Consider the following 22,773-nt stretch of genomic DNA (forward strand, 5'->3'; position numbering starts at 1 on the left):
GTGGCTTTGAAAGAGATGTCATTGGAAAGCCAGCACTCCTGATGTTGCCACATGAGGGGTGTGGTAACTTCTGACCTGCTATTGGTTCATGCTGAGACCAGCATTCTGGGTCAAATACAGAGGTCTGCTGGTTCTACTGGAAACCATTCATATTGTGGCAGTGGAATTAACTGAAGGATACAATTTATCAGGAATGAGTGCATGGCAGACAAGTTGTGTCAGTGTGCAAGTGTGTGAGGTCTCCCAGGAAAGATGGACCAGTGGTTTATTTAAATAGGGTGAAATTGCAATGATGGAGGAGAGGAGAAATTTTGGAGACACATCTGTGAGAGGTTTATAAACTCTTAAATTACCAGAGGTAGGCAGGCATATAAAGCATTCAAAAAGGCGTAGAGAATATTGGCTCTTATCTTCATGGAATACAAAAAGATTATGCTCCACTTGTCATACGCCCTCTGGAGTACAATATTTATTCAGTTCAGGGTACTGTCTTGAAGGTTCATGGCAGAATAATACAAAGAATTTGACGGTTAAATAATGAAAATCTTGGTTTAAAATTTCAACAGTTAAAATATTGTTCTGGAATCCAGAACATTAGAGTAAGGCATTTCAGGAAGGAGTTTCTCACATCACGAGCAGTGGATTTCAGTCTTCCAAATGATTGCTGTGATGAAGGATCATTTGCAGCTTCCACGGTTAGACAGCTAGGGTTTGATTAAGTGGGAAATTAAGTAATGTGGAGTAAAAAGCATGAAAATTAAACTTGAGATGCAGTTCAACAGCCAACTCTTTGAATGGTACCTCAGTGGACACTCGATTTATTGTTGAGAATAATTGATGAGTTAAAAGTTGCCTGAGATGAGGCAACAATGAGGGCAATTTTTATTCAGACATGGTGCGGACGGCACTGACACTGTTGACATTAGTTGTCCATCCTTAATTGACCTCGAACTAAAGGATCTATTAGTCCATTGCCATGGTGATGTCTGGTGTTGCATGTAGGGCAGGGATGATGAAACTAATTGGAAAAGCGGATGGGTTTTTATATACACTGCAGGAATGGGCCCTTGGGCTCACTTATCTATTCTGAAGATGATGCCAAAATTAACCAAAACTCTGCTGCCTGCACTTGATACACATCCTTCTCTTCCCTGCATATTCTTGTGACCATCTGAAACTTCTTAAATGCTACTATTATATCTGTTGCCACCATTAATCCGAGCAGCTTATTCCAGATTCCCAGCACTCTGTGTGTAAAGAAACATTTGCTCCAGACACCTCATTTAAATCCCTCCCACCCCAGCCCCACTTACGTCCAACTCTTCCCATTGCTCCTGTTCTTGAATTCAGGCAACATCCTGAAAAATCTCTTCTGCACTTTTTCCAAAGCATCCAGATCCATCTTGTGTTCAACCAGAATGTGTTGGAATATTTCCCTGGATCAGTTCTGAAGTAGGTTTTTGACCTAAAACATTGACTGTCTGTTTCCCTCCACGGATGTCGCTCGACCCACTGAGTTCTTCCAAATGCTTGTTTCCCATTCCAGATTCCAGCATTTGCAGCCTCTTGTGTCTCCCCAGATCAAGCACTGGGAGCTGGTCATTGTATTATTTAACATGGTTATAACTATATTATCTCTTCAGTGGGTGTATAATCTTTCTGGTTGTGTGAAAGGATGTGCATGGCAAAGGATGCCATCTGGCTGTGTTAAAGAAGGTGAGTGCACATGGCCACAAGACCCCTCACAGGACTGAGCAGATTTACCCACTTTTTGAGTGACCCCAATTTGTCAGGAAGCTTGTTGACTGCGTTTGTCAGGGAAAGTAATTTCTGGTCACACCTTAAAAAGTGTGTATTTTCTATTACTGCCTTGATCTGCAGCTTGGAAATAAAGCCTCACATTTGTAAAGTGGCTCTTGCAACCTGGCCTTGTTACAATGAGGTACTGCACTGGGAGTGCCATCCAGACTTATGTCTGAGAGGGTTGAAGTGAGTACATTCCACAGCTTGGACCTTGGGATTTTCTCTTCCTTCTTGCTCTAGATACTTTCATTCTTAAACTCCGTTTTTGAGCGTGTGCTTGATTTATTGCATTACACCGGGTTTGACCATAGTATAAGCAAGCGTCAGTCTTTTATTTTGCAGCAGAGTGAAGTAGATGGAGTGTGATTGTTCAGGGAACTATTTTCATGGTAGTCCTCATGAGGAATGAACAGCCTAGAACCAGAACAGAGTTTACTTCTCTTTTAACAGGTAAATATTCGTAAGCTAGCTTCTAAATGTTTCCAGGGGAGAGTGCTATGAGTAAAGAGCCCTGTGTTGGGATGCAAGGGTATGATTTGTTTGAAATTTGACTTCCTTCGAGCAGTGTGCACTGTGCACTCTGCACCATAGCAGAGATGGTGCCGACTCCCAGAGATTGGGAACTGCTTGCAGCCAGTTTTTGATGAGGGTGTTCCTGCAGTTCTGGGAACCATCATTGGTACCAATGATTTGGAGGTGTGGCAGGGGCGGGACTTGCCCTCCTACTCATCAACAGTGGCAGGCTTAATTCCTTCAGCAAATGGGTCATCAAACTGACGAATGATACAGCAAGAAAAATTCTGTCAGCAAATGCAGTGTCAAGAATGAGCTCACCAATGTGCTTAACTTGGGATAATGCAGTTGTAGCTGCCACATGGGTTCATAATCTGCAGCCAGGCACACATAGCTGCTGTGTGCTAAGACCAAAATCCCACCCATAGACCTGAATGATTTAATGGCATTGTTTGTATGGACGTTAATGTACACACACACTCACGTGAGTCATTGCCCACAGCCCATCGTCTCACTTCAAACCCCTTCTCCTCCTTCAGTCTGCCCCTCACCCTCCATTCTCCACCAGTCCCTCACACCCGACTCCCCTCTTCCCTTCCATCCTTTCCCTCCCTCTCTCTCCCCTCCCCCTCTCTCCCCTCCCCTCTTCCTTTCCATCCTTTCCCTCCCTCTCTCTCCCCTCCCCCTCTCTCCCCTCCCCTCCCTCTCTCTCCCCTCCCTCTCTTTCCCTTCCCCTCCTCTCTCCTCTCCCCTTCCATTCCCTCCCCTCCCACCCATCCTACTGATTGTTATCTTTCTTCTCTCCCTGCACCAGGTGCCTTGGCCTCTCTCTTTTACCCCTCCCTTTGTCTCTGTCACCTATCCATTCCCCCAATCTCCTCACCCCTGTCATGTCCTCATCTCACCACTCACCCCACCCCTGTCACCTCCCCATATTCACCCAATCCCCCACGCACCCCACCCCTGTCACCTACCCATCCCCCCCCACTCACCCCATCTCCGTCACCTCACGTGAGTTGATAAGATAATGTATTAAGATAGCAATGAGGAAACATTACAAACTTATAAGGAAGAGAAGAACATAATGAAAATAAAGCAAAAGTATTACGAACTGGGAGAAAAAAACACACAAAATATTAGCCTGGCAACTTAAAACAGAACAAACTAAAAGAACTGTATTGGCATCAAAGAAAAAGGACAAACAAATTACATATAATCCAGCAGAGATTAATTAAAACTGTAAGGAATTTTATGAACAATTATACCAAACTGAGAACAAGGGGAAAGATGATAAAATAGAAGAGCTTTTAGCTAAAATTGAACTGCCAAAATTGCAAGAAGAGGAACAAAACAAACTAATAAAACCATTTGAAATAGAGGAAGTACAGGATATATTAAAAAAAGCTGCCGAACAATAAAACACCAGGAGAGGATGGATTTCCAATAGTACTTTATAAAACATTTAAAGAATTATTAATTCCTCCTCTCCTGGAAGTAATGAACCAGATAGAAGAAACACAAAACTTGCCAGATTCATGTAAGACAGCAATAATTACAGTAATACAAAAGATGGGGAAGGATCCATTGACACCAGCATCATATAGACCAATATCTCTACTTAATTCAGGTTATAAGATAATAGCAAAATTATTAACAAACAGATTGGCTGACTATGTACCAAAAATAGTAAAACAAGATCGAACTGGATTTATTAAGAAAAGACGAACAGCGGATAATGTCTGTAAATTTATTCATCTAATTCATGCAGTTCAAGGGAATAAGAAGCCAACAGTGGCTGTAGCTTTAGATGCAGAAAAAGCTTTTGACAGGGCAGAATGGAATTATTTATTCAAAGTATTACAGAGGTTCAATCTACCAGAAAAATATATTAATTGGATTAAAGCATTATATAATGGATCATTGGCGAAGGTAACAGTAAATGGATATGTTTCGAACCAATTTAAATTAAGTAGGTCAACTAGACAGGGATGTCCACTATCTCCCTCACTGTTCGCTTTAGCAATAGAACCATTGGCAGAACTGATAAGAACAGAAAATAAAATAAAAGGGATAAAAATAAAGGAGAAGGAGTATAAAATCAGTTTATTTGCAGATGACATCATAGTATACTTAACAGAACCAGAAATATCAATAAAAGAACTACATAAGAAATTGAAGGAATATGGAGAAATATCGGGGTACAAGATCAATACAAATAAAAGTGAAGTGATGACAATGGGTAATGCTGATTATACAGAATTTTAAAAAGAATCACCATTTAAATGGCAAACACAAGCAATCCGATACCTAGGTATTAGATTAGATAATAATTTAAGACACTTGTACAAATTAAATTATCAGCCACTAATAAAGAAATTGCAGGAAGACTTAGAACATTGGAAAGAATTACCGCTAACGTTGATAGGGAGGGTAAATTGCATTAAAATGAATGTCTTCCCAAGGATACAATACATATTTCAATCGTTACCAATTCCCTTAACAGAGAAATTATTTAATGAAGTAAAGAGAATAATAAGGAAATTCTTGTGGAAAGGAGGGAAACCGAGGATAGCTTTAGATAAATTAACAGAGAGGTACAACCAAGGTGGTTTGCAGTTACCAAAGTTTAAAAATTATTATAGAGCAGCACAATTAAGGTATTTATCAGATTTTTATCAGGCAAGGGAAAAACCAGATTGGACGAAGATAGAGCTAGATAAAATAGGGGAGAAGGTACCGGAACATATACTTTATAAGTGGGATGAAAAGCTGGTATGATATAAAAGCTCACCAGTAGGTCAACTACTCAATATACTCAATATATGGAAGAAGATGCACTTAGAAAGGAAAAAAAAACAAATTACCAAATACCAAAATTATTATTGATGCAAAATCAGCTAATCCCTTTTTCAATAGATAACCTTTCCTTTAGAGAATGGGAGAGAAAAGGAATTAAAAGAATAGAAAATTGTTTTTTGGGAAATAATTTATTAACATTTGAACAAATTAAGTACAAATATGGAATAACTCATGGTACAATGTTTGCATACCATCAACTGAAAGCCTACTTAAAGGATAAATTGGGAAACAGATTGAGATTACCTGAAGGAAGCAGCTTTGAATATGTGATTACAGACACAATGATAATTAAAAGATTAATATACATCAAGCTGCAAGATAAGGAAAATGATGAAATAAGCTATAAACCCAAACAAAAGTGGGAAAAATATTTAAACATAAAGATAAAAAATGAAATATGGGAAAAGTTACGTTCTGGAACTATGAAGAATATAATAAACACAAGGTTACACATGATACAGTATAATTGGTTACACAGGCTATATATCGCTCCTGTTCGTCTCCGAATCATGGGTCTTCTACCGGCATCATCTACGGCTCCTAGAACGCTTCCATCAGCGCTGTCTCCGCTCCATCCTCAACATTCATTGGAGTGACTTCATCACCAACATCGAAGTACTCGAGCTGGCAGAGTCCACAAGCATCGAATCCACGCTGCTGTAGACCCAACTGCGCTGGGTGGGTCACGTCTCCAGAATGGAGGACCATCGCCTTCCCAAGATTGTGTTATATGGTGAGCTCTCCACTGGCCACCGAGACAGAGGTGCACCAAAGAAGAGGTACAAGGACTGCTAAAAGAAATTTCTTGGTGCCTGCCATATTGACCACCGCCAGTGGGCTGATATCGCCTCCAACTGTGCATCTTGACGCCTCACTGTTCGGCGGGCAGTAATCTCCTTTGAAGAAGACCGCAGAGCCCACCTCACTGACAAAAGACAAAGGTGGAAAAACCCAACACCCAACCCCAACCAACCAATTTTCCCTTGCAACCCCTGCAACCATGCCTGCCTGTCCCGCATCGGACTTGTCAGTCACCAACGAGCCTGAAGCAGACGTTAACATACCCCTCCATAAATCTTTGTCCGTGAAGCCAAGCCAAAGATATCTCACCCTAAAAGTTAAATAAATGGGATCCAACATTATCAGATAGATGTTTTGCTGTAAGAAGGAAATGGGAACAACAGTACATGCAATTTGGGCATGTGAGAAAGTGAGAAAGTTTTGGGAAGATCTAAATCAGATATTAAATAAAATCACAAAAAATAACATACCAAACAATCCAGAGATCTTTCTTCTAAGTAATATAAGAAGTAAGGAATTAGGCCTCAAATTGGATAAAACGCAAAAAGGATTTATTATGATAGCCTTAGCAATAGCAAAAAAATGTATAATGTTAACTTGGAAAATGGAAGAGAGCCTGAGAATACAGCAATGGTACATGGAAATGAATAAATGTATTCCATAGGAAAAAATAACATATAATTTTAAAAATAAAGTCACATTATTTGAACAAATTTGGGAGCCGTACATGGAACAAAACAGAGAGGGCTTACTGCGGACCTCCACCCCCTAAAATGATAGAATGAGAAGAAGACGAAATGACTTTATCCAGTGTGTAAAAGTAGATGACACATTTTTCTTGTTTTTTTTCATTGTGTGATGACATTGTTTAATGGATTTGTTGTATTGTATATGTTGAATGTTTAATGGGTTTGGAGGGGGGTGGGAAGGGGGGAGGGATGGTAAGGGTGAAAAAAGGGGAGAAAATGCCACTGTGTATATTTAAGAGGGAAATGTTTGAATGTATTTTGATTGATATGGTTCACAGTGTGAAAAATAAGAAAATTTTAAAAAAGATAGCAATGAGGTAGATCCTGAGGGATGGCGGAACAAGTATTTTGGGCTGGGTTGCCTGCCCCTGACCTTTGTTAAGATGTAAGACAAAGGTGGGGTGGGATGTTCACTTAGAGGTTTGTGAGTTTTGGAACTTTCTGCCTTAAAGTATTGCAGAGGGAGTTTTTGAATTCCGAGATAGATGGCTTTTGAAGAGTAATCTGATGAACATTACTGGAATGGGGGTGGGGGGGTGGGTTATAGAGGAATGTGGAGTTGAAATTAGAGTCAGGACAATCACGATCTCATCAAAAGGTGGATCAAGCTTGAGGGAGGGGTGAATGGAGCACACCTGCTCCTACTTCATTAGTGCATATTCACGGTATTAACAAACCAAGCCAAAATTATTTGCATCGAAAGCAGTACCCATGTGTCAATGATGTTTAAACTGCCGAGATGCTTGGGCTTCAAGGAATTCAAGGTATGTTGAGGAGAGGGAAAACGGGGCAAAATGAGGATATTGTACCTGGGATGCAGCAGAAAGAGGGGTACAGACCCACGTCAGGCCGCACACTTCACTTGTGTGCTTTGTGTTGACATTATCCACTGAGCATGTACATTGTGACTGAACACCGCCCTCAATTGCACCTGCTGGCTGGATCGTATATTTTCTGAGCACCTGGTGAGCCCAGGGGCACTTCCAGCTTCCTGACCAACCGTAGCTGGGTCTGTTTAATCAGATACCAGCAGAGTGGAGGACAAAAGTGCTGATGTTCTTTAAATTTTGGCATACAGCATTGTAACAGGCCAATTCGGCCCCACGAGTCCATGCCACCCAATTTACACCCCATTAACCCACACCCTGGTATGTGGGAGAAAACCAAAGCCCCTGGAGAAAACCCATGCAAACACAGGGAGAATCTACAAACCCAGTTCCCAATCGCTGGCGCTGTAAAGGCATTGCGCTCACCCCTACACCAATCATGCTCCCCTCCTATCCGTGGTACTCCTATTCAGCACAAGGAAGAGCTGCTGAGGTGTTGGCCAGCTATTACACCAAATGTACTCAGAAACAAGCCATTCACCCCAACCAATCCATCATGGCCTTTAACTTCACTCAAGTCTCCTCTGTCTGTTCAAATGTATGAGCACAGACCCCTTTCCCCATCTCATGTTTAACCATCCCTGCCACTCACTTCAACCACTCCTTGTGAGAGGCAGAGCCCCCATCTTCACCACACTATGCCAAGGAGTTTCACCTCAATCCCCCATCGGATATCTTGGTGACCATCTTGCAATGGTGCCCTCTGTTTCTGCTCTTTTGCCACACAGAAACTTTCTCTGCATACAAATTTGCCAACTTCCTTGTGCCAAGGACCTCAGATGGTCTCTGTTTAGAGTTTACATGTTCTCCCCATGACACCATGGGTTTCTGCCAGGCCCTTGGGTTTTCCTCCCAAATCTCAGAAATGTGGGGGAAGGTTAATTGTACACTGTGAATTACCCCTCACATAAAAATCAAAAGTCATTGGGTGTGCAAGAGAGAATAAGTTTAGGACTAAAGGGAATATTACAAGGGAGAATGGGACTGATTAGTTATTCTGCTGGATGCAATGAGCCAAATTGCCTCTTCTGTCACAATGTTATGGCTATTGCCCCTTGATTGATATGATTATATACGGATCTCCAATGGGCATTTGATGAAGTGCAATCCAATGGAGAGATCCTCAAGTTTGAAGCTCATGGAATAGAAACATGGACAGTGGCTGAATCACAGGAAACAGCTGCAATGAAAGACTGTTTTTCCGTCTCTGGGATAGTGCACGGTGATGTTCTCAGGTGTCACTGCTCTTGTTCATATATATTAATGATTCAGGCTTGGGTTAATGGTTCAGTGCCCATATTTGCAGAGGGTGCAAAACGTAATGAGCTGAAGGATGATGGACTTTGATGAGATCTAGCCAAGCTGGTGGAATGGGTAGAGAGGTGACAAATGAAATTTAATGCTGAGAAATGCAGTGTTGTGTTTTTCATCAGAAGAATGGCCAGAGACCATATAAATTACAGAGCAAACCCTAAAAGATCTGGGGGATGTTTGTGGTAAATGCCAAGAAAGCTTGAGATAGTAGAGGAAGAGAGTACGAGAGAAAGGAAGTTGTGATGAACCTTTATCATAGGTTTCACACAGCAGGCATACTCTGTCCACTTCTGGACACCACACTTTAGGAAAAATATGATGCAGCAAAAACCTGCTGAATGAGAAGTGATTAACACTTGCCTGAAATGTGTGGCTGGTTTGGACTTCCATTATATAGGTAGACTGGAAAAGTTGGGATTGTTCTCCTTGGGATAGAAGAAGATGAGAATATATATATATGTGTGTGTGTGTGTGTGTGTGTGTGTGTGTGTGTGTGTGTGTGTGTGTGTGTGTGTGTGTGTGTGTGTATATATATATATATATATACATGTATATGTGTGTGTGTGGGTGTATAAAGATATTTACTTTAGACACACATACGAGATGAGATTTAACTTTATTGTCATTGTGCCAAGTACAATATAAAGCCAATGAAATACAATTAGCATCCAACCAGAAGTTAAAAAAAATAGAGCTATATACAAATAACTATGTGTGAATAAAAACAAGCACATACAGCAAACAAACAAGTATTAAAAAAATAATATATTATCTATAAAGAGAGAGAGCGAAACCGTTACCTTTGAAATAGGAGGTCATAACATGAAGGTGTTTGGTAAGAGAACCAAAAATGACGCGAAGCAAGTCTTTTACATGGTAATTGGTAACAAGCTGGAATGTATCGTTGGGGGCACTTATGAACGATAAACCAATTGTAGCATCAAAAGAGAGCAAGATAAATATCTCTGCAGAGCTGTGGGGGAGTGTTGGAGGAGTGGGCTGAGATGATACAGATTTGATGGGACAAATGGCCTCACTGCAATCTTACCATTCCATGATCCTGTGATTCCACGAGAAAGTTCAATGAGATCTATCAAACAAGATCTTCCCTTCTGTAATCCATGCAGAATATTCTTTGTAACAACTTTAGAGCTTTTCTATTAGCTGCTCATTATAGAATCCCATTATGTTTCCTTTCACTGTGGTGAAATGAAAGCCAACAGGCTTCCAAATTCCACGGACATACCCGATCGCTGTCCCCACACAGTGCAGTCGTACAGTAACAGATAGTGAATGTTAAATATTGGTCAATGCACTAAGGAATCCCCCCCTCCAGAATGAGCTGGTATCTTTTTCCCATCACAGTTTAATGACCCGTTCAGAGGACTGTGCCTCTGAGGGTGCTGTGCTCCCTCAGTATTGCCCTCCACAGCAAGCTGAGATCCTGTGCTCAATCCTCTGGAAAGGGGACTGAATCCTTACTACATGCTTGGTGGACAGTTTGGATTGAGCTCCCAAAGGAAGTGGATTGAGTCTTCCGTAAGAAAATAAACCTGCTGAGCATTACTTGGAACTTGTGGTAGATGGAAGCAATGTCTCAGAGAATCACAATCGGCTATCTTTTCTTTGTGAAAATTTATTGTTTTTGGTCTCCTCCTGCCTGGCACCTAGAAAATGCATCAGAATCCAAAAAAATTGGGGAGTTATCATGGATAGAAATGCACCATAGTTGGCGGGTGGTGTTTGCTGACTTGGCAGAGTGTACTCGAAAGGAGCCAGAGATAACAGAGCCATTCTACATTTGTTATTCTAACTCTAGCCGTCAGATATTTGCCAGTAAGAGGTGCCACTCGTTTGTTGAACTGTGTGAGAAGTGCATAATGCACGTCTGAAATGTGCAATTGTGATAGAATGATTTCTTTGCCAGTCAAAATTCTGAAGAAGCATTGAGTTAATTAAGGTCAAATTCAGTCCAAAACCGTTTGCCTTTCATTGAATAGCAGCCAAAGCCTTGATTTCAATGTGGGACTTTGTGCATTTTCCAACATTTATTGTCTCCAGCTCTGCTCTTGGCTGCATTTCTTCCTTTCATGTTTGGCTCACTCAGGAAGGGCAAAATGGTGGATATTGTAGCACACAAAATTCCTTCTGAGACTGAGGCTGATATGGCAAGGAGCTTTCTGACGAAGATCTTGAGAAATTCCATGAGGTAACAGCAGACCAACCCACTAACCCTCCTCTTCCCTAATCCCTCAGCCTGCTTTCCAGCACCAGTGCCCCTCTTCACCAACCATCAGACCAATGGCAGGCTGGAACCCCACTGTCTTTGACTACCTTGATGTTTGTCCTTCATTTTCATCTTGGTGTCACTATTGTCAGTGTCTGTGGATCTTATTGTTTTCTATTGTTCCTGTATTATATTATCAGTAGGGAGAAACCTGGGCTGCAGGGATAAACCACAAAAGTCTGTGGACACTGTGGTTGAATTAAAATACAATGCTGGAGAAGCTCAGCAGGTTAAAATGTGTCCTTTATATCTCAAAGATACATTACGACATTTCGGGGTTTAACAAGGTATGTACAAATGTTGGCAGACATCCATACAAAAAGGTAAGGAGACATGGGGGGAGGAGCATGGTCCCAATGTTCCCAAAGGTAGGAGGTAATAGATGGAGAAGGGAGGGAGGGCACAGCAGCAAGCAGGGGGAGATGGTGGGGGATGGCTGTGTGAATAGAGAGATGCCTGCCTGAGAAATGCCCAGTAAGGAAAATTTATGATAACGTATGATTGTCAGCGAAGAGAAGAATTTCTAAACATCGGAGTGGAACTACAATAGATCTTTATTTGCATTTAATTAAAATGGTTGTCTCATGATGAGGTGCTGTCACTAGTTTTACTGGGAACCAATAGCTATCAGCCGTCTAAGCCAGACCAGATGTGGTTCTGGGGTCTTCTCCTTCTCCTCTGGATGTTGGATTTTTAACATCAGTACCTTGCAGGCATTGTGGGCAAAATGAGTTGCTGGAAAAGTCCAAGGTACCCTGAGTTAGCTCTCTGATGCAGGCTTTTGTATTGTACAACTGTTTTGGCAGTAACAATGATCCTACACCAACTTGTTGGCAACAGATAGAAAAACAAGACAGGAAAGCTGTAGTGGTGGAGTGTTTTGGGGACCACAGGTGTAAAGTCACTTGCTTCCCAAATAAGCATACAGTGCAGGATTCCAAGCCCATGACCTGTGGGGTTTCCAGCTCATATCACAACTGCCAAGCCATCCGGTCGGTACATGACACACTGAGACCTACACAAGTTTTGTGGCAATAGAAAACCGTGGCTGCTTTTGGGTGGTAACTGTACTCTGCAGTTAAAATAAAAGGCACAGGAATCTGTTTTGCTCAACTTCGAGTAGAAGCAAATCAGCAAACCAAGCATCCCTTTCGAAGGCTCATGATGAAAGGGTTTTCATGACAGCTGAAGCAGGAATTCATTAATTTTGTTTGAGTAAACATATTAAGGTGGAAATGAGAGGGACAGTTATTACCAGTGCCCTACAGCAAAGTGAAAGTTCCATTGGATCTTGCTCGGTAGCTCTTCAGTAAGTTTGCCTGACAAAACACTGATGTCTTTAGAAGTGAGGAAATTGCCCTTCGCCTGCAGCTCCTATCTGGAAACAATCTTGCTGTCATCACAAATTTCACAAAGTTTTGGGTTTCTCCCTTTGTTCACCAATATCCTATTCACCTCCTTGCAGCTTGCAGCACTGTTGACATTTGTCCCATCTCCCCGCTCTGTTGGTTGTGGAACTGACATCCATCTCCATTTTTGTACTGATGCCCCTCCCTTCAGGATCCCTGCAGAGAGATTCATTTCAAGATCCCTGTTGGATCTTGTTATTATGAGCCGCCCAATATAAGGTCACATGTCCTGCAGGCAGGCCTTTTGACCCACCGTGTCCATGCTGACAATCGACGGCCAATTATATGAACCCCAGCACTTGACCATAGCTTTTCTAGGATTCAAGCCCATCCAGATACTTCTTAAACGTAGTGAGTCATTGCTTCCAACCACTCAGGCAGGGCATTCCAGATCTCAATCACCCTTAAGGTAAAAAAAAAAATTACCCCTCAAGTTCTCTTACCCATTACTCTAAACCAGTGGTTCTCAACCTTTTTCTTTCCACCCACATACCACTTTAAGTAATCCCTATACCATAGATACTCTGTGATTAGTAAGGGATTGTTTAAGGTGGGATGTGAATGGGAAGGGAAGGTTGAGAATCACTGTTCTAGACCCAATTGTTACTGAAATATTTTGCTTGAGAAAAATTGTCATTGGCCCATTTCCTTTGCAGTTATGAAACCGTGCACCTAATGAGTCAATTCGGTACGATTAAAACAGTAGTTTTCAAACTTTTTCTTTTCCACCCACCTTAAGCAAACTCTTACTAATCATAGAGCAGCGATGCCATAGGGAATACTTAAAGTGGTATGTGAGTGGAAAGAAAAAGTTTGAAAACTACTTCTCTAAACCTATTGCTTCTAGTGTTAGATAGCTCTGCCACATCAAAAACTGTCCTATCTCTGCCCCAGAATTCTTTACATCTCTATCGGATCCCTCCCCCACTCCCATCCTCCTCATTGAAAGTAAACAAGCTCAGCCTGTTCAGTCTCTTTCTCCCCATATCCCATCTGCTTTGGATATCCCTCCCCCCACCCCCACACACTTCCTTTCTCATTGATAAGACTTGAGATCATTATAAGGCAAGGCTTCAATATAAATGATCTCAAGTCTTATCAATGAGAAAGGAAGTCTAAAGTGTAGGACCTAGTTCCTGTCATGCTCGGCCATCAGCACACGTTATTAAAGCTTACTGTGATATATCAGCAAGCCATGAAAACAACATCAGGGTGAAAAGAGATAAATAATGAGGATAGGTTGCAATGAAAAGCCTGATAATTCCCAAAGCACAGAAGAGTAAATATTTAAAATTTAAATTTAAAGACATTCAGCACGATAACAGGCCCTTTTGGCCCTCGACCATGTGCCGCCAATTACACCTAATTGACCTTCAACTCTCAGTACCTTTTGAGCGATGAGAGGAAACTGGAGCCCCCAGGGAAAACCCATGCAGCATGGGGAGAACATACAAACTCCTTTCAGACAGCGTGGGATTCAAACTCCGGTCCCAGTTGCTGACACTGTAACAGCATTGGGCTAACTGCTATGATCAAATCAAGGTGTCTAGAATGACAATAGAATTGAGAGAAATAAGATTGTCTTTGCTTGGGAATCCTTCTGCTTAAACAGGCTGAGACAAGAGTGGATGCCCCCAAATCAAAGGTTGAGGAAATCTAATAAGCTGCTGGAGCCAAGAAATGTCACCCTTCGACACTAGGGAAGACACTGGCTGGCCAAGGCTATTGGGAAGTTCTGATCCAGTCCAGGGGCATGAATTGCGGATGCAGATCAGCCGTGGTCTGTCTGGATGAGGACATGTTCAATATCCCCCAGCTCCTCCTATCCTTTGCTGGTACAAGAAGACCAGCGGCTTATTCTCATTGCTACGTTCTGTTGCAGAATAAGATGGACTATCCAAGAACTTGCAGTGGACATATAGTGAAACATGAATATTTCCCAGAGGGGCAGAAGGGGGGAACTACAGGTTGCCATTGAGGTCAGGTGTCTACAATATATCCAGGGTCCAGTGGAACTTTCCAAAGGTTAAATGTACACAAGCCATGAATAAAACTCCATGATCTGTTGCAACCTTATCCCTTGGGAGATCTTTTACTCATTCATCTAGACTAGCCATCATGAGATGTCAAGGATCAAAGAGGCTAGAGAACAGCCCAACACCTTACCCCTCCACCTCCCCTGCCTGATGTCAGGCTACTTATGTTGACTTGTGCATGTTTAAGTGTAATGTGAGTCCTTTTAAGTGCAGATGTTAAGAGAGTGTCCAGTAACACTATAGCCATCTAATGGAATGCAAAACATCAGAGACTTCATCCCCTTGGTTGAGTTAGTCTTTGATGGAGAGAGTTACAATGAAAATGAAAGTGTTCTGTCCACTTTCTATTTAATTCTGTATAACCATTTTCTCTGTTTTCCTGTTTACTTTCAATAACTGTCATTTGTGTGAGTTGGGCACCTATTTCTCATTATCCTTCCCTGACCATGAGCACCCAGTCAGTTTAGACCCTCGTATGTGGCCAGTCATTACTGGAGTTAAAAGGGTCGGTGAAAATTGATACCTCTTGCAAGGATTTGCAAGTGTGTAAAGCAATTGTCAGCCAGGATTCTCAAGGTGGGTCACCCTTTATGCCTACAGAGGCCTGGGGTGAGGTTTCAAAAGTGTCTTTAGCATTCTGAATTAAAGTGAGGAAAGGCGGCATTTTGAAAAACTTCTGCTTAACAAAATAGTGGGAAGGAAAGTGATTCCCAGAGAGCTTGGCACTGTGTGTTTCTGAAGGTTTGATCTACATTAGCAGTCTCACTAAAACAGACATACTTCTCTGGCTGTGTATTGATGGAAACATTGGTCTTTAACAAATCAAAGGGTTGGATTTGCACACAGTCTAATGAAAGCCACAGACCCTGGCTTAAATGTATCTAGTCCAATCTTATGACTTTCTTTCTCCTTTTAAGGCGGATTGAACCAGTTGGTCGGCCTCACTCTTGGCATTCAACCAAGTTCAGTGACAGCCCTCAGGAACCCACCGCAATGCAGCTGTCTTCCAGTGGAATCTGTTTCTCCTGGCACTCCAGGTACCATGTTGCGCGAGTGTCTGTCCTGTTTTCTTTTCAGGGGAGGGCCTCCAAGACTCAGATGGAATGCATTTTAGTTGAAACAGTGATCAGTGGAACTCAGAGGCAAGAGAGATGGTGAACACACAGCTGGTCTGATGTTGCCCCTTATTCACTGTGGAAAGTTAACACAGTTTTCATTGAATTTTTCTGGAGAAGATAATTACAGGCCTTGCTTATCCCTGTCTCTGGCCTCTCCCCTCTCTGTCTCCCTTCACTTGGCTTTCATTGTTCCTGATTGCTGGAATTCTCTGAAACTTTCAAATGACCATAGTTATTTCAGTTGACTGCATGGTCCCTGGCTGACAATGCACAATACCTTCGTTTTGCAAAAGTTGATCATTGCCATTTCTGATCATCTGAGGCAAATTTCACCAAAGCAGCATTCCCTGTATGAACCATCAATCTTCTCCTTGAACCCATTGTGTGGAATTGGATATTCCTCTGCCATTAAATATGTGAATTTAAAATTTAATTCTGATCCAGTTCAAATAGAGGCCCACAGACAAATTCAATTCCTTAACTGTACAAGCCTTGACTAAATCACCTCCATTATAATTTCAGCAAGTGTTGGGACCCAGTTCTCAAAATTGATTAGGAGAGATAGCGTTTTCAACTGGGATCCTCTTCTGCAGCTTTCTGAATGTTTGTCACTATTTTAGAGAGGTCCCTGAAACCTCAAGTACAACCTGTGTGTGTTTTGCTTGGGATGTGATTTGTAACAATGGCGAATTCTATTTATCAAATGGTAACTCCCAAGGTATGGGAAGTGGTCCAAGATATCCAGGGTTTTGCCATGATCCTTCGTTGTCAAGGGTAGTTTGGTACAGTGAGGACATTTTGGTGGAGGATATCTGTTTGTGTGTGTGTAGTCCAGCCTCATGCATGCTTCAGTGAATGAGCCAATGAAGACTTCTCTGTAGTTACCACACGTGGACCTGTCAGAAGGTGATAGATCATTCTGGGGTACGGGGTTGGTGGGGGGGGGGGTGACATAAGCATTGGGTGGGGTTCCTTGATGTACACGGGTGACTTACATGTTAGAGTGCTCAGCTCGGGTTGGATGCTTGACAGGGCTGGAATGGAGTTCCTGAAGGGGTACAGGTACTTGGTACCAGACAAGTACTCGTGTCTAGTAATGCTGAAGTGATAGCTTGGAGTATGTGTTCCTGTTTGGGCTGCTGGATGAAGTATATTACCTGATGGGGATATCTCCTTGCCTTGTGGACTGGGTATGAATGCATATAGCAGTGCAGGATGTGGGGTCACCAATATTCTAGATGGCAGTTACCTGGCACATTGGAGACACAGTGAATTTTCTGGACTAAAATCCAGAAGCCAGGATGAACAATCCAGACATCGTGGCAGCAGTGGAATTAAATTCAACTAACTGCAATTTAAAAATACCAGTTGGCTGACTGATTTCACTCATGGGAGGCTGGGGATCTGGGCCCAATCCTGATACCAGTGCAAGAGTTATAAAGGATCTGGCCCCGTCCTGATGACTCCAGTCCCAACCATGTTGGTCGACTCTTTAACATCCTCTGGAGTGGGCCAGTAAGACCCATGCAACCCAGTGAAGAATTGGCAATAAAAGCCAGCCTTGCCAGTGATGCCCACATTCCAAAGTATGAATAAATAAAGTGTGCTCCCAAGGGCCTGGTACCAAATGGGGTGGTAGCACTTGGACCTTTGGGTGTGGGGGGAGGGGGAGTTCAGATGCTAGGCACTGTTGTAAGAATCCGATGCTGGATGGGGCTTGGATGTCAGACAGCGGATGTTGACCGATTGGGCTACGGCTGATTAGTGGATGTGAAGTTGATTGAAAGGGTGAACAGGTGCTGCACCACAGTGTGGGTGGAGGACTGGGTGACATGCATTGAACAGGGTCTGTGTGGCCATCAGACTGGGTGGGGATACTAGTGCAAGGCAGAAGTGTGCAGGTGCCTGTGTATTGCTGCAGGGCGTGGGTTCCTGGTACATGTAAAGTCACCTAGTAAGTGAAGGGAGTGGGTGTGTTGAGGGGGACAGGAATTTGTGGGGCAGGAGTATTTGGGTGGTCGGGTGGAGATAGGGGAGACAGGGTTTGTATGTGTTTTGGAGGGTGGTGCAGTACCTGGAAGGGGCACTGAAGGCAATGGATGGGGTAACAAGAGCGCAGGAAACCCCTGGATCTGGGATGGTGTACTCCCTGGGGCCGAGATGGCGTTCCTTCTGGGTCCAGGATGGCATTCCTTCTGGGTCCAGGATGGTGTTTTTCCTGGGGCCAGGATGGTATTTCCCCTGGGTCTGGGATGGTGTTTCCCCCTAGGCCTGGGATGGTGTTCCCCCTGGATCTGGGATGGTGCTGAAATGGTGTTCCCCTTGGGTCTGGGATGGTGTACTCCCTGGGGGCGGGATGGTGTAGTCCCTGGGGGCGGGATGGTATACTCCCTGGGGCCGGGATGGCGTACTCCCTGGGGCCGGGATGGCATACTCCCTGGGGCCGGGATGGCGTACTCCCTGGGGCCGAGATGGCGTACTCCCTGGGACCGGGATGGCGTACTCCCTGGGGCCGGGATGGCGTACTCCCTGGGGCCGAGATGGCGTACTCCCTGGGACCGGGATGGCGTACTCCCTGGGACCGGGATGGCGTACTCTCTGGGGCCGGGATGGCGTTCCCTCTGGTGCCGGGATGGTGTTCCCTCGGAGTCTGGGATGATGTTCCCCCTGGGTTTGGGATGGGTGCTCCCCCTGGGTCTGGGATGATGCTCCCCCTGGGTCTGGGATAATGCTCCCCCTGGGTCAGGAATGGTGTTCTACCTGGGTCTGGATGGTTTACCTTGGGTCAATGTCCCCTCCAGTCTCCCCTGCCTCACTCAGCCACCCTTCTGCTTTCTCCCCAGCAGCTCATCGAACAACCTGGCAGAGCCATGGGAACAGACCAACCTGCACAGGGGCTCCCACCAGTTCAGCTCCCTGGGAAGTGTTGACAGCCTGGATCAGCCACCAGCCCTGTACCAGCCAGGACATCTGTCTCCCGCCAAGTACCAGAACAGCACAGAGCACGTGGCCCAGGCCAGCAAGAGGGACTCGGCCTACAGCTCCTTCTCGACCAATTCCAGCACACCTGACTACTCGTTGTCCTCTTCCCGCAGCAACAGCTCCTCCACCGAGAACGTGCTGAGCCGGGTGACCTACTGGGAGGCCGCCTGTCCAGGGGCTGCTCGACAGGGGCAGGCTGCACCAGGCCCAGAGGGAAGAGAATGCCGGCCGAACCCCGAGGAGAGAGCCAGCCCCCGATTGGATGAGCAGCCCAGCTCCAGGCCCCCCAGGATCAGCCTCGGGCCCGTGTGGCACGTGCCAGAGAAGAGGGTGCCCAAGATGGCCTCCCCTCCCCCTCCACTGCCACCTGTCCGCAGCGACAGCTATGCTGCCACCAAAGTTCATGGTGGTGGCCAGCCCGAGGGGAGTGGGCATCCTCGCCAGCATGGGCCTGGTAAACCTCAACTCCGGGGTGAGCGGGAGTTGACGGAAGGCCCGATCAGCAGCGGTGGCCGGAGAACCTGCACCTCTTCACCTCGGCCTAGGGATGCCTCTTCCCCAGCTTTACTGGATGATCCCAGCAGGCCCCGGCCTTCCCTGCCCTACCACCGGAGGCAGTGCAGTGATGAGCTAGCCTCACAGCAGAGTGATGCTGACTTCTACCCTGACCCCCAGTTGGCAGCAGTGGAGGTTACCCCGCGTTACGACCAGAGCCAGGGCAGAGCGCCCCCTGCCCACTTAGACGACGTGCTGGCCCATGATGCCACTGGGCAGAACAAGTACTTCTGCCTCACTTCCAGGCCCCTCCAACAGGCAACAGCAGCGATGGAACTGTCCAGGATCAGGGTGCAGTCACGGAATAGCCAGAAGGCTGCGGCCTATCCCTCTGCTCCAGCCCTGGGCCCCAGGCCCCACAAGCACTATACCGAGGGTGGCAGGAGCAGGGTTGGACTCCAGGAGGAAATGGCCTTGGAAGGCCAAAGAGGAGGCATCTCTGAACCTGGAGCTTGTCTCCCAGGCCCTTGTCTCACTGGGAGCCGGGGTCTGGCTACAGGGGCCTGCTGGCTGGGCCAGGAGGTTGGCCCTATTAACCCTGAGTGGACACCCTTCCTTCACTCGTTGGCCCAGGAGAGCAGGGGGCTGCAGGCAGAGCTAGGCCCAGCTGCCAGGCAGCAGCGCCGCAGTGACCGCTTTGCCACTGCCCTGCGCAATGAGATCCAGAGCAAGCGTGCCCAGCTGCAGAAGAGCAGGAGCGCTGCCACCTTAGATGGCTCCCCGGAGTTGGCTGAGGATGCTGGCTGTCCTTCCTCCCCCTCCGATGGCTCCTTCTCCTCTGCCTACAAGGACAACTTGAAGGAGGCCCAAGCCCGTGTCTTAGGAGCCACCTCCTTCCAGCGTAGAGACCTGGGCCTTCCGGCTGCCCCCTGGCCCTCTCGTTCCTCCCTGGCCCCTGAGGAGGGCCCTTCACCCCCATCAACTGGTGAACCCAGGGCTCCGGGGCGAGCTGCTGGCCACCATCCCCTCAGCCGTGTTGGCGGCAGGAAGAGGCTGACCCAAGAGCAGAGACTGCGCTCTTACTCTGAGCCTGGCAAGATGAATGAGGTGGGAGGTCCCGACGAGGACGGACGGACCCTACCCCCTGCTCCCTCCTTCGCTGACCGGCGCCAGTTCTTCGAGGCCGGCATCAGGGCAGCCTACAGCAGGCCTGCCCCTGTGCCGAGACCCCAGATCGCTCTGGGAGAGGTGTCCCAGTGGAATGTCCGGGCCAGTGCCGCCGAGGCAGAGGAGCAGCATCGAGAGCCCGAGGAATGGGACCGTGCAGCCTCACTGGGTGTGGACGGCTGGCAGGACGGGCCTGACCAAGCCGGGAATTGGTCACAGGGGAGCACCTTCCCAGTGAGAATGAAGCCGGAAGGAGAGCGAGGTATTGGGGGGCGCGAGCTGGAGCCGCAGCGGCTGGGAACCTTTGCGGAGTACCAGGCCACATGGAGGCAGCAGAGGAAGTTGTCGGAGGCCAGGAGCTCGGGCAGGTACCACTCTGCAGATAATATCCTGGACCAGAGCCTACAGCAGCCCATCATGCCGCAGTACGTGCACGAGAGGTCGCGGTCTTCACCCTCCACTGATTTCTACACTCAGGTAATCCAGGTCTGCCACTCATCTCCTGGGCATGGGTATTTGTTGCTGGGTGAAATGTGTTCTGTGGCAAAAGTACAGGAGAAAGCAGGCAAGGCAGAGTCCCATCATGGCTGAAGGGTTCCCATCATGCAGCTCTGGCCAGGCAGGGTGGGCCACTTTCATGGCAGCTACAGGAGTGCAGAGCTGCCTCTGGTGGCTGCCAACCTGACTTTCTGCTGGGGGATTACAAGTAGGTGAGTGATGAGGGAGGAGAGTGTGAGAGAACTGGTTGGGAGGCTGGGGATCTTGGCCCAGTCCTGATACCAGTGCAAGGGTTAAAGAGGATCTGGACCCGGTCCTGATACCAGTGCAAGGGTTACTGAGGATCACTTAGCTCAACTTTACCAATGTTTGTACATGAACATGTACAGTAACCACTCACTCCTTTGCTATCAATGTAAGAACATAAGAAGCAGGAGAAGGAGTAGGCCACCTGGCCCATCCATAAGATTATGCCTGACCTGGCCATGGACTCAACTCTACTTACCCACCTATTATTCCCTGTTACCCATAACTCTCAAAAATCTATCTCCACTTCCATTGCTCTTTGAGAAGGTTCCAAACTTGACCTGAGGGAGACAGAGAGAAAGAGAGGGAGAGTTGGCCCCTTATTTTCACACTGTGATCCCTTGCTCTAGATCCATCCATGGGAAGGAGCATTTACTCTATATCCACCCAGTGAAGTCCTATCAGCATTATGTTCATGTCCCACAGAGGTTCTCTCTCCTAAACTCCAGTGGATGCAAACCTTGCCTGTGCATCCTTTCCTCATAAGACAACCCACCCATTCCAGGCAATAGTCTTGTGATCCTTCTCCGAACTGCTTGAAAGTACCTTTCATTAAACCAGGAGAGCAGTACTGTACACAGTGCTCCAGATGTGGCCTCACCAATGTCCTAGAGAACTGAAACATAGGCTCCCTTCTTTTGTATTTATTCCTCCAGCTAGAAACAATAACTTTGTTAACTTTGTTAGTACGAGTTACTCCTGCATACTATCCCGCTGCAAGTCATGCACCAGGTCACCCAGGTCCCTCCACATCCTGGCAATTTTTCCTCTTGGAAGGCTGTCTCCGTACAGGCAAGTCTCTCATTTCTGCCGTTCTCTGTTTTATCAAATTCTTCATTCTCACTTGAATTGCCTTGTTGATTTATTTCTGAAGCCTGGTTAAAGATTCTCTCCTCGCTGCCACACCCTCAGGTCATCTACTTTTCAACTTCTGTGTTAAGCACCATCCATGTTTCCAAGGCACGGTACCATAACCATATGCAGCACAGAACAGGCCAGTTTGGCCGGTCTTGATGTTTCTCCAGAGAAAGCTTGCTTGGACCTTGCCTGTTGCCAGAAATCTATTAGCCAAGAGCTGGAAAGTGGAATGTGTGTAGATGGGACAAAAGGGCGAGATGATGACCATCATGGCACCACTTCCAGAGTCAGAGGCTATGGTAGAGAGGACGTCAAGACACCATGTATGTTCGTGGGAGGCACACAAAATACTGAGATTAGATGTGGTTGCCTGGTGCTCCTGGTGCATAGAAATTACACAGGGGTTTTAAATTCAAATGCCACCAAGGCAAGGATTGAAATCACAATTGAGCTCTGTGATGCAATAAACTGCAAATATGCACCCCTCCCCTCCCCCACAACAGTGTAAACGCACCAGTTGGGAGGTGAACTGGTAACTGTAAATTAGCCTGGTGGTGGGTGACAGTAGACTGAGGAGGGGAATGGTATTGAAATCAAAACATTTTTGCAGATGTTGGAAATCTGAAATAGAAGCAGAAAATGCTGGGAATACTCGGCAGGCAGCATCTGTGTGGTAAGAACAGAATTATCG

General features: G+C 45.7%; 1 protein-coding gene across 3 annotated transcripts in view; it reads left to right on the forward strand.

Annotated features, from left to right (window-relative positions):
- The window catches only part of shroom2a (shroom family member 2a), a 182,264-nt gene that overhangs the window by 122,122 nt on the left and 37,369 nt on the right, over positions 1–22,773 (forward strand). The window contains exons 3-4 of one of the 3 annotated variants that reach the window (XM_069889737.1): positions 15,576–15,695; positions 18,620–20,897. In XM_069889737.1, the coding sequence (XP_069745838.1) occupies positions 15,576–15,695; positions 18,620–20,897 (2,398 nt within the window). Of the gene's footprint in view, positions 1–15,575; positions 15,696–18,619; positions 20,898–20,947; positions 22,756–22,773 lie in introns of those variants that run through there. The other 2 variants (XM_069889738.1, XM_069889740.1) reach the window with 2 other exon arrangements.

This window comes from Narcine bancroftii, chromosome 7 (genome assembly GCF_036971445.1).
Source record: "Narcine bancroftii isolate sNarBan1 chromosome 7, sNarBan1.hap1, whole genome shotgun sequence".
Lineage (NCBI taxonomy): Eukaryota > Metazoa > Chordata > Chondrichthyes > Torpediniformes > Narcinidae > Narcine > Narcine bancroftii.